At 33.3% G+C, this 12288-nt stretch overlaps 1 protein-coding gene across 1 annotated transcript in view; it reads left to right on the top strand.

Moving 5' to 3' along the window:
- Window positions 1-12288, top strand: part of Invadolysin (leishmanolysin-like peptidase, invadolysin) — a 294325-nt gene that overhangs the window by 239401 nt on the left and 42636 nt on the right. The window contains exons 5-6 of the mRNA XM_089246808.1: window positions 1821-1938; window positions 10288-10463. Of these exons, the coding sequence (XP_089102934.1) occupies window positions 1821-1938; window positions 10288-10463 (294 nt within the window). The remainder of the gene's footprint in view (window positions 1-1820; window positions 1939-10287; window positions 10464-12288) is intronic.

Raw genomic sequence — 12288 nt, 5'->3', positions numbered from 1 at the left:
AGAAACATGTGCAATATATCAGTTCATTTTTTTAATTTCCAGTAGAATTTCCTTTGGTTGTGGTATCTTGTATGCTAGCTGGCTACGTGGAATCAGCTGTTCTTAATTTCTGAAAAAAAAGAAAAGCCCCCCCCCCCACCTTCTCTTGAACGTGAAATGAAAATTTCGACAAAAAAAATCTGGATCTATGAAAGAGTGAAACTTGTGAAGAAATTGAATATGTCGAGTTACTTTTGGAGACAGTTGCAAAAAAAATATAATAAAAATAACTCTGTAAATATATAAACAGTATTGTTCGCCGAAAATCTTACAAATTTGTTTTTAATTTTATTCTTTTTCCTGTCATTTGTAAAATAATCGTAAGAATCCTAAAGAGAGAGAGAAAGAAAGATTAAATAGGCAAAGTCATATTGGATTAAATTTATCAAAAAATCGCAATCTCTTGACCTTTCTTTGTTTTCTTCATATTCAGATTACTTTTAAGCATAATCCGAAAGTTAAATAAAAATTAATTTCTGAGAATTTTCGAGTCACGGCTAAATAAAAACTATGCCGTGATTCGGTCTCTCGAAAGTCGTATAAACGGGGTGCTCTCTCTCTCCACTGTATTTATTTTATTTTCTTCATTCCCCCCCTCTCTTCAGATCTGGAGACCACCCAATGTCCGAATTTGACTGGTCTTGTGCTACTACACTGATGTTTATCTATATTGCTCTACTATAGAATGTTTGAACCCCGGCATCTGATGACAACCCGGTAACTTTAGATCTGCTTTCTACTCCAGGGTTATATAACTAAATCGTTTGACTTTGATGAGCGTAAAAAAAAAATCAGTAAATGGTCATATCCTTGGCCTCTACCATCCCCCATCTGTTCTTTGTCTGACTTTTTATGAGAGCGAAAGACCTATTCCAGAAAAGTCGGTCCCTAGAAAACTTATCTTTCCAGTTGAACTTTCCTTTTCCTTTTTGAAAAAAAAAAAAAGAGATTAGTCATAAAACATCGATCTCACAAATGGCGGAATCTTTTTCGTGCAGGTTTTTTCTTTGACTCCCTTCATATTCGTTTGAAGCTGAAGCTGCTTCAGGAAAAAAAGAAAAGGGCTTTGCCCCACCAGTGGTCATTTTTTATCTTCACTGGTGGGGCAAATAGAAAGGCTAGTGGGGAAAAATCCCCCCCAGTTAACATGTTAAATAAAAGGCCTGCTTTACTATCCATGATTTCAGGTACCTGCGAAAGGACCTAGAACCTAATACTCATTGCTATGGCAGTCCTACTGCATATAAATGAAATTACTCAGTTTCACAAATTGAGTAGTTTATTTTTGTTTAATTTGAGCTAACTCATAAGAAAGAGTTGCTAGTGTCTGTGGCAGTCCCAAAAATTCACGTATTTTAAATTTGTTACTAATTAAAGCATGCAAGCTTTCTCAGTTTACACTAAGTATTCCTGGATAAAGAGTTGTGGTATCCAGAAAGATCTTGTATACTCTACCAAGAGTGAGATGTCGTCCACAGATGTGTGCAAATTTTATGTAAATAATTTTTTTTTTACTATGGGCAGCTTAACAATAGCCTCAAATCTTTCTAGCCTTGTTATTAATTTCTTAACCATCACTAAAATATTTATTATCTTTCATGATTAGATGTATTGTTCAACCTCACGCAGTATCATTCTAAAAATAAAATATATAGAAAGAGGAACGTTTAAATGATTTTTTTAAAAAACTATGAGTTATATTAATAAGTTTGACACATAAAGTGACAAATTCTAAGCACTGTATCGATGAGAGCTTTTTTTAACTTTGTCTTTTTTTTCAGAAAATGCCCAAATAATCAAGCCTTTTTCCCAAATGATCAATTTTTGCAGCATTGTAAGGAACGCTGTGAAAATGTGACTACCTGCGGAGAAGTTATTGTTCCTGAGGAACATTTAGAGGTTGTTAATTTTTATTAATTATGTAATCATATATATAGGCCTATATATTAATTCTTGCATGATGCATGAGTTGAATGAAATGTTACATGGTAAATAGAGTGGACTTTGGTTAATTCAAATTTTGGGTAATTTTAATTTTTTTTAATTTCCCCAAACTTTGAATTAACCAAGTTAGACTGAATAAAGTGAGGGAGTAAGTAAGATAAGCAGCAAACATTAGTATGGCTCATAATGTAATGTAAAAAGTAATTGAAGTAATTGGTAATATTTAATTCTGTTAGGACTTCATTATCTATAATATAAAAATCTTTTTTCGTTCTTTCAAACTGAGCACAACTCAGGTCTATCACCATCTATGGGCAATTTACTACCTAGTGAGTTGTGCCGGAAGTGTAACTGTGTGTGTGTATACCTAACAGTCTTGAGTGTGTATGTAGTGTTGTGTTTGATTTTTCAGTGCTGCGAATATATATTTCAGAAGTGAAGTGAGTGATGTGTTATGATTGAATTGCATTTGTACTGTTTGTAGGTCTGTTGCTCTCTATGGCAAGACTTTTTAAACGGGAGATCAGCTTGCATTTGCGCCTCGAAGTTGGGAACCACAGAAAACCAACTTCAGCCGACCACCACTGTGGCGACAGTGGGGTTCGAACCCGGGACCTCGTGATGCAAGTCCATCACTGTGACCACTCGACCACCACAGCAGCAATATAAAAATCACATACGTATATTAATGCAGTAGTGCAAGGGTTCTCAAACTTTTGTCATTCACAGCTCCCTCGCCCAATTCATGGCTGCGGCTCCCCAGAAGAATTTAGTATATGCAGTGAAACCTCAATATAATGATGTTCTGTGAACCAAGAAAAAATATCATTGTCAAAGGATAATCATTATCATGTGTGGAGATATGGGGGCCAATCCCCCCCCCCCAGCGTCAAAGGTGGAGTCCACTGATTTAATGTATATATGAATTGACATCATCATCGCGCCCCCAGACTTCCAAGTCTATCTCCACCTATGGTCATTATATCAAGAGGCAGCAATTTAACATTAGCACTAGAACCGCGGAGTGGGTCAATTTGACCCAAATCAAACTTCGTTTTCATTTATCTCGAAAACTTACGCACAGATGGTGAAAAAATTTCATGACTTTTCATGATGTCATATGTGTATTAATTCATGAAAATTTTATTCTCTTTGCATTCCGTATTCCCAAGCTATAAGTACTTATACCTAGAACCGTGGTTTGGGTCATTTTGACCCAACGTACTATTTTATGGGAAAAACGAGGTGTAGAATTTTCTCAGAAGTGGTTACCCCTTTCTAAAATGCATTTTTAAAGAAGATAGTGAAGAACAAAAGTCTTTCAAGGTCAATTTATTTATTATCCGAGGAGATTTCTTTTTCAATGAAGGAACGGCAAATATAGTTTAATATTTCTTTTTCTTTGTAAACTTGATGAATACCTGGTATTATGACGGGGCTCAAGAAAGGTTTTGGGAAAGTTAAACTGCAACTCTAGAAGAAACGTATAGCTGAAATTTCTGTACGCAAACGATGTCACAGAAAGGGAATAGAATTGTGGCTTGCAGTTGAGGTGGACACCAAATACATTTTGAATTGATTTCCAAACCTAGGGAAGGATCAGCGTTCAATGAATCTCTGTTTCAAAGCGACTACTGACCAAGCCATTTGAGAACAAGGACAGAAATCTCACTACTGGCAACTTATTTCACTATACTGAAGCTGGCTGAAATGCTAAAAGCCAAAAAAATATGAGCTTAGTAGGGATGGTGAGACGAAATCGAAGAGAACTACCTGACGCAATAAAGATAGTGAAACTGCAATTACATGAAACATCACTACTGGAATACAATGATGTCATGATGAAAATTTATCAAGGAAAAAAGAAAAATATGTTTTATCAGTCAGCATACTTCTGGCAATCGATATCGACAGCAGTAGCCCTGAAAAGCTTCCCCAGAAGCAATTTCACACTAAAATTCAACAAAATTTGCCGTAGATGTACCGATCAAATGAACAGAAATACATTCGGTGAAGTTAGGTAGCATCACGGGCAGGTGGCCTCTGTCCACATTTTCTACAACATCCTGGTTCTCACTATAATAAATTCCAGGATTTTGTATAGAATAGTACAGAGCTGCAAAAATATATTTTGGACGCAGTTCCTCTAAAATCTTATTGAAGAGATATGTTCATCATACATGTCACTCTTGCGCAAGAGGACACATTCATGCGCTCTTGATCGTGTAACTTCGTGAACCATAAAAAAACAAAACAAAAACAGTGATTTTAGGTAATATCAAAATGTGGGAACAAATCTGTTAATTTTTGCATTAAATTGGCATAGTTTGTGCAACAACTTCAACATGCGGTAAATGTACAAAAATCACAAAAATATTTTTGCTCTAAACTGCTCACCATAAATTCCATTTATCTGTAAGAAATCGATATTTATTTTGACAATCATATTATAGACTTTCTCATACTTAATTTGACACGCTCATTTTACATCTTTGTCATATTATGGAATTACTGAATTGTTTTGTTTTTTTTTGTATTGAACGGTGCACTGTGTACAAAATCTTATTTACTGAATTACATAATTTTTTAGCTAATTTTGAAGCCTATTTCATATTTACAAACAAATATATTTTTCCGTTATTGAGTTCTTAGTTAAACACCGTGGAGTAAGAGTAGGGAAAAACCGAGAAAAACCGAAAATAAATTCCTGCTTTTGCTACGGAATACTGTTTCTTCACAGTTTGGGTCAATTTGACCCAGTCCGCGGTTCTAGTGTTAGAGTATAGGCATTTCCAAACAAGACTTGAAAAATATCATTGTAGAGGGATTTATCAATACATTAGGTATTGTTGTAGCAAGGTTTCACTGTATTTTTCTATAAAAAAGAACCACTTTAAAGCATAAATATGCGCACAAATCAATATTTCCAGTTTGCTGCAATGCCCCTAACAAAGGTTGGCAATGGCCCTAGGAGCCGTGATACACACTTTGAGCAACACAACTGCAGTAGTTTAACACACACATGATGTTTTTAAGTTCTTTCTCCGTGATTTTAAGTTTTTATACAGTTCTCTAGAGAAAGATGAGCAGAGCAAAAAATATTTTTTGTGATATTTTTTTATCCACTCAAACACAAAAAGAATTGGACAGTTACTTTGTAATTTTGAATTCGCATACACACTTTCTATAACAATAGCATGAATGAATGCCAGAACTTTGCCACTGGACGTATCCCGTTGCCGAGATCTCTTCCAGTCTAGCTTTGTGGCAGAGTCCAGCAGAGTCTATAACAATAACAATGAAGGAATGGTATTTTGTATTTCTGTTCAACATCTGATGTAATATTACTTTGAAAATATTAAGAGGTTTATTAGTAAATGTAATTTAGGGGTTTTAGTGACCTGGGAAGTCAAAGTAATGAAAAGTGGTAAAAAAATTTTAAAATACAGTCAAATCTCATTATAACGAACTCCAAGAGACTAGAGAAATTACTTTGTTATAATGAAATTTTGTTATAACTGAAGTTGTTGCTTGACGTCAATAAAAACATTTTTTTGAAGTCATAAAATGTCTCAAACATGACATGATAAAATGGTCATTATGTCCATTTTGGAAAAGTCAAAAATAAAATGATCACTTGCAACTAGTTGGACTTTCGGAAGATAGATGGTGCCATTCAAAGAGACGGAAGGGGAAAAAGTGTGTAAAGCTGTGGCGCAGCTCAGATTCGAACCCAGACTGGTCGAGGATTGTCCCTATGTATCTCACGCCATGCCTCTATTGATCACGCTATAGTAGCAGTAACAATTGGTTGTTATTTTATAAAGACTTCACAAGTACTGATTAGTTGTATTACAATTTTCGTTAAGTAATCTCTTGTTGAGTTTAGCTGATGGCAGTTATTTTTTCATTTTGTTTTATTTATTTTTTTATTCTTCAAAAATATATAATAATAATAAATATAATTATTTGCATTAATTATAATTATCAGAAAGAAAAAGATTTTAAAATTCATTTTTTAGTTCAATGTACACATCAAAGAATCCATTGCATCTTTTTCAATTGTTGACAGATTTCACAGATCCTCTTATCTTCTGTAAAAAATATGACATATATGGAATTATAATTTATATAACTTGTTGATAAACTTATATGAACATCTCATTGAAAAGTGTTATTTCCATTCAAACAAAATTACAATTAAAAGTACTTTATTTATCTTATGACAACCAGTAATGAATAGGCCTAGGTTAATTTTGAAACACCCTCTGAAGGTTCATTAACAAACATTTTGGATAATTTTTATATTTTCATCCAGAACAGAATTTTTATCAGTTCAAAAGAAATTCAGGATTTTTATGACGCAAAATCATTTATGCCATTTAATATCACATCATTTCACGACCTTCATTAGCCATTAAGGTCATCAAGTATCACGTTATTTCCTGACCTTTATTGTTCGTGGTCATAAAAATGACTTTGACATGGTTTTTTTTTTTGACTGACGTCATTCGGAAAAAATGACAAAATTTTCACATCATATTTGACGTCAGGTGACTACCTGGGAAAGGAATTCTAGATTTTTTTCATTGGTCCTATGAAAACTTTTCTGGGGATTAGAAAAGTTTTTGCTAAAACAAGATTTTTGCTATAATGGTATTTGATTTCATTAAAATGAGATTTGACTGTATTTGGCAAATATTTGATAAAAATCAAAAGTTCTGTGGAGGGAAAAGAACAAACTCAAAAAAACAAAAATTCTGAATTTGGAAGGTTAAGATTTTGAATTATATTTCTTTTTTCCAGAGTTTTGGTCAGAGAAATAATAAAGTAGATTTTGCTGGGAACCATGAATTTTATATGTAACAGAGTAAAACAAAAATTGATATATAAAAATATATACAACCCCTTCATCCTGGACTGGAAAATGCTGCGATATTTTGGAGACCTACAGACAGGGCCAGATTTAGGCAGGTGCAAAGGGTGCAGCCACACTGGGTCACTAAATTTTTGGGCAGCAAAAGGGATACAAATGTTTTGATTACATTTTGACTTCAACTTCTTAAAAAAGCAATGGCTTAAAATTCAGTCCAAGATAGAGAATCTCTAAGGTTGAGGGCCTGGGTAGATGATCAGTTTTCTAGCCTACTACCCTGTAGGTAAGCTATTCCATTTATTAACAGCCGTATTAGAGAAAAATTCCCTGCAGCACCACGACCTAGAATTGTCCTTCACCGATCGATACTGGTGTCCCCTTGTCAAAGCAGTCAATTGACAGGGTATGAATAATTCATGGTCCATGCTGTTGAAAATTTTGAAGACTTTGATCATATCCCTCTCTCTCCTCCACACCCGCACATTCTTCCAATGTAAACATATTAACACATTCATAAAAAGTGAAATCCCTCGTCATAACTCAAGCTCCATGTGCCAACAAGGACAAGTGTAGCTCTTCTTTGCACCCCCTTCAACTAAGTCTATGTCCCTCTGTAGGGCCTAACCTTCAAGCGCCTGACGACGCACTCACAATTTTTTCACTGTGAAGCGGACACTTTTGTCCATATTTATTGCCAAATGACATTTTTTTATGACCACGAAGTAGTTTCACAGTCATTTACAGTAGTTTTACATGGACACCCTGGGGTATTGGAAAACCCCTGTGTTCAGAGGGCCACAATTTTTTTTTTTTTTGCACCGGCCACAAAATACTTAAGCCTGTCCCTGCCTACAGAGGGACATAGACTTGGTTGAAGGGGGTGCAGAGAAGAGCTACACTTGTCCTTGTCGGCACATGGAGCTTGAGTTATGACGAGGGACTTCATTTTTTGAATATGTTTACATTGGAAGAATGTGCGGGTGTGGAGGAGAGAGAGAGAAGATCAAAGTCTTCAAAATTTTCAACAGCATGGACCATGAATTATTCATACTCTGTCAATTCACTGCTTTGACAAGGGGACACCAGTATCGATCGGTGAAGGACAATTCTAGGTTGTGGTGTTGCAGGGAATTGTTCTCTAATAGGGCTGTTAATAAATGGAATAGCTTACCTACGGGGGTAGTAAATTCTAACACAATTGAAACATTTAAAAAGAAATACAATAAACATGTTGGGATAAATCAAGAAGTTATCCATACTTAGATATAAGATAACCATAAATATTTTTTATGGGCAATATATTTTATGTAAATACAAGGCCACAACAGGCAAATGCTCAACGAGGTGGCTGAGAAAAAGTTGCCCATAACAAATATGGATATCATATATATATATATAGTCTTTAGTTTTTATGATTGCATTTTTATTTGGGTTGCTACATTTTAGAAACATGGCATCCATATTTGTTATGAACATCTTTTTCTCAGCAACCTTGTTGAGCATTTCACCTGTTGTGGCTTTGTATTTGTAAAAAATGTCTGAATCCTTTCTGATTCATTCATTAATAAATGATGGGGCAAGGAGACCTAGTTGATGAAAAGAAACATTTATTATGAACCAAATGAAATTAAATTGTTTGGGTTAAATCAAAATCTTCTTTCAATTTGTGAAAGAAATGTGAAAAACTGCTAAAAAACCATGATAACATTAGAATTCATTTGGTTTGTTCAACAGGGATATGGTCCAACCATTTCAAATGAATACCTTAGCTCTTCAAAGGTATTTTCAATATTTCTATCACATAAGATTGTTCTAGATGGTTTTGTGCATTTATTGTTCATTTATCACAAAGTGGATTTTTTCATTCATTTGCATATTTTGATTATGTGGGTGCCCTAGTTAACTAACCTGAGTATATTGTTCATGTATAACACAAACCATTCTGAGTGATTCAGGCCTTGGATACATTAAACTTTGTGAACTGCTCTACAATCATTATTTCAAAGATTGATTTTATTGATTTAAACATCAATCTGCCTCTTGCATTTGTGTTTTCCTATCTTTCAACATGGTTTGATGCTCTGATAAATGTTGTTTTTAATTTATGTTTTATAAATTATTTGAATGGCTCATCAACAATCTAGAGCATTCAGTTTTCTTTATGCATGTTACCACTCCACAAAAAAATTTCTGCAGCTTGTTTCATTTGTATATCAGATGCTTTTTCCCCCAGTAAACTTAATATTTGATACTTTTGTAAAACTTAATACTTTTATTTCTCATCGTTATTTTAAATTGTTTTTACTGAAGCTGTATCTGTATAATTTTGAAATGTTTTCACATGTCCAGAGATGCTGCTGTACTCTAATTTACCTTGTTCCAGGGACCCAGGTTATTGGCAAAATCTGGGTCCTTTTTGAGTGAAAGTGGAACCCTCTTGAAAAAAAAAATTAAGGATGGTCCACCATCATTCACTGGCATCCCTGTGAATCAAATAAATTATTTATTTCTAAAAACATGTTCAATCCAAAGGTTCATTGAAAAAAGGTTACTTTACCAGCTTATGACTAGGTTCTTTTACTTTCATTGTCTACTCTACCAGAGAAATCTTGCAAAGAATCCCATTAACACGGAGAATTTAACATATTGAATTTAACACATGTAATAAATCTAAAACAAATATAATTAAGTTGGGCACAAATTCATATATCTATATATAGCGTGCATAGGTAACAGCACACACTGCATACCGTTGATCCTAGAGGCAGACTTCCAATTATAAGAAGTATCCAAATAATGTGGAGAACTCAGATATGTGTATCATTCATGTTGCAAGGAGTTGTATAGTAATAATAATAATAAATAATAAAATTAACTTTTTATAGGGACACCTTGTACCCAAAAACCATATTAAAAAGTTATTGCCTGCTTTCTCCTGATGCCAGCATAAAAACCTACATTTCTAAGTGAGATATATAATATTCACTAAGATATTTGAATTTGAAAAATGGGGAAAAGTTAATGCATAGAAAGAATGGGTCCCATGGGACATGTGAACCAAATTTTTATGCATCTTTTTCTGAAATTCTGGGTATTTGGCATGCTATGCATGCTATAGCATGTCGGCAGCATCTCTGCATGTCCAACAATCTGATTCTATTAATTTCATGTGGTTGATAATAAACATTTCTTTTCATTACCTTAGTCTCTCTTTGCATTGTTACTTTTTACCAGGAGTTATAAATATAGTCAATTTGAATTTGACAAATGCATTATCACAGATATTTTTTAATCATTTGTGATAAAGTTTTATTTATGATGAATAAATAAATAACATTGAGATTACAAAAATTGTTCTATTAATTTTTTTAGTAACACTGTTATTATTTATGTTTTGTATATCAGTACTATGAATATTTTAAAAATAGCCATGCAGAATATGTGGTGCCACAGGCCATTTTTGTAAAACAGCCAGTCCAGAAGGGCCTGGAATTGAGAATGCAGATTTTGTGTTCTATGTATCTGCTATGCAGACTGATCGGTGTCAGAAAGGTCAAACAGTTGCTTACGCTGCACATTGTCAACAAGAAGCAGCATTAGACAGGTTAGAATTTGAATAATTTTGTTTCATTTGATTGAAAATATATACAGGGTGATGTCTTGAAGTGGCAACAAACTCAGAGGGGTGATATTAGGCATCAAGAGGAACAAAAATTGCCATAGAACAATGGTATCGCAAACCATGTTTAGTCAGTGAAAATTGTAAAAACATTTCTGAAGATTGTGACATCGAGTGGGACAAAAAGGCCAATAATAAGTAGGAAAAAGCATTTATTTGACAGCATGATTACAACACAGCCTGTGGTGAACAAAATAAAGTATGAGAATAAGTACAAGATAAGCACAATTTATATGTACAAAAACCATTTTCTTGACAGCATGATTACAATACAGCCAGTGCTATTTTTGGGATTTTCACCAACTAAACATGGTTAGCGATACTGTGTTCTGTGTCAATTTTTGTTCCTTTTGATGCCTAATATCACCCCTCTGAGTTTGTCGCCACTTCAAGGCAACACCCTGGATATAAGTACTTGTGTGTGTGTGTTTTTGTTTTTGTTTTGTTTTGTTTTTCAAAACATTGAAAATTCAAATATTAAACTCTAAAATTTCTTGAACATTGAGCCATTTGTAAATGAAAATTAAATAACTCTTCAGTAGAATCAGTTGTGAAAAATTGTAGATGTAACTTTATAAATAAATTTTTTAGTAGAATAGAAAACAATTGAAGATTACTTTTCTATCACCAACCTACCCAAATCAATGCTCCCTGCCTCCACTATTTGTGAACAGAAATGATTAAAACCTATACTGTTTTATTTAGAGAAATAACAATTAAAAGAAATTTCTAGTGTGAAAATTTCCAAACATATAGTCTTGTATTTTGGTTTCCTGTCACTCTTTCATTCCTCATCTTCACACTCATCTCACTTCATTTTTTTATTGACAAGATATCATCCATCTCAAAGAAACAACATATTTATATAAGTGTAAATGAAACATGGTGTTTGTCTTTGTTAACACTTTATCTTTCTTATAGTAGTTTTCATGATCAAAAAAAGTTCTAAGAAGTAGCTTATCTACTCTATAGGTCAAGACTGACTCTTCTCAGGCAGTATACTTTCTAAAAAGAAATTAAATTTGAAAATTAGAAAATTCGATAGAGACGTTTTTTTTTTTTTAGACAAACATCTCTATCAAATTATATGTCTCTATCTAGGTAATTCTATGAAACCTGTAAAAGATGGAGCATGAAGAGACTGAAATAATGCTCCATTTTAAACAGATTTTCGTTTTATAAAGATGCAAATCAAAGCACTAATCATTGAACAGACTGTATTTTGATTCCGTTTGAGACTGGTTTTCATCTCATTCAGCTCTTGAAATAAAAATTTGTAATGTTATGTGATTTTTTTTTCTTTTTTTGCCTTCTGTTCAAAAATATAATGCTAAAAAACTGTGTGTGTGTAGTTTTTATTTAAATCATCAATTATCTTCCTTATGAGAAGATAAAACTGAACAGATAAATTTGTTAGGGTTCAAAATAAGGATATAAAATTATTGAAATGAAGACAATCAAAAATGTGGGCTATTAAGATATTGCTTTGTTTATTGTAACTCTGTCCTGTGTGCTGATAGAAGTGACACATTTCTTTCAATTGGGTGCTAGTATGATAATATCAATTTATGTTTATTTCATTCTTTTTCAAGCTTGCTATTTCATCTGCAGTGCTCATTCAAACTTTAAATTCATGAATTTTATTTTTATTAAAGCTTTTGAAAGTACAAGTTATTTATTCAGTCATGGTTTTTTAATTTTTGTTTCACATTTTATGTCATGCGAGTTTCATTTAATTGGTTAAATTTTC

The sequence above is a fragment of the Pholcus phalangioides genome, unplaced genomic scaffold (genome assembly GCF_987345545.1).
Source record: "Pholcus phalangioides strain wild (caught in Gottingen) unplaced genomic scaffold, Ppha-v1.0 ptg000017l_1, whole genome shotgun sequence".
Taxonomy (NCBI): domain Eukaryota; kingdom Metazoa; phylum Arthropoda; class Arachnida; order Araneae; family Pholcidae; genus Pholcus; species Pholcus phalangioides.
Note: the sequence above shows the minus strand (reverse complement) of the source record. Positions and strands in the feature narration are given on the sequence as shown.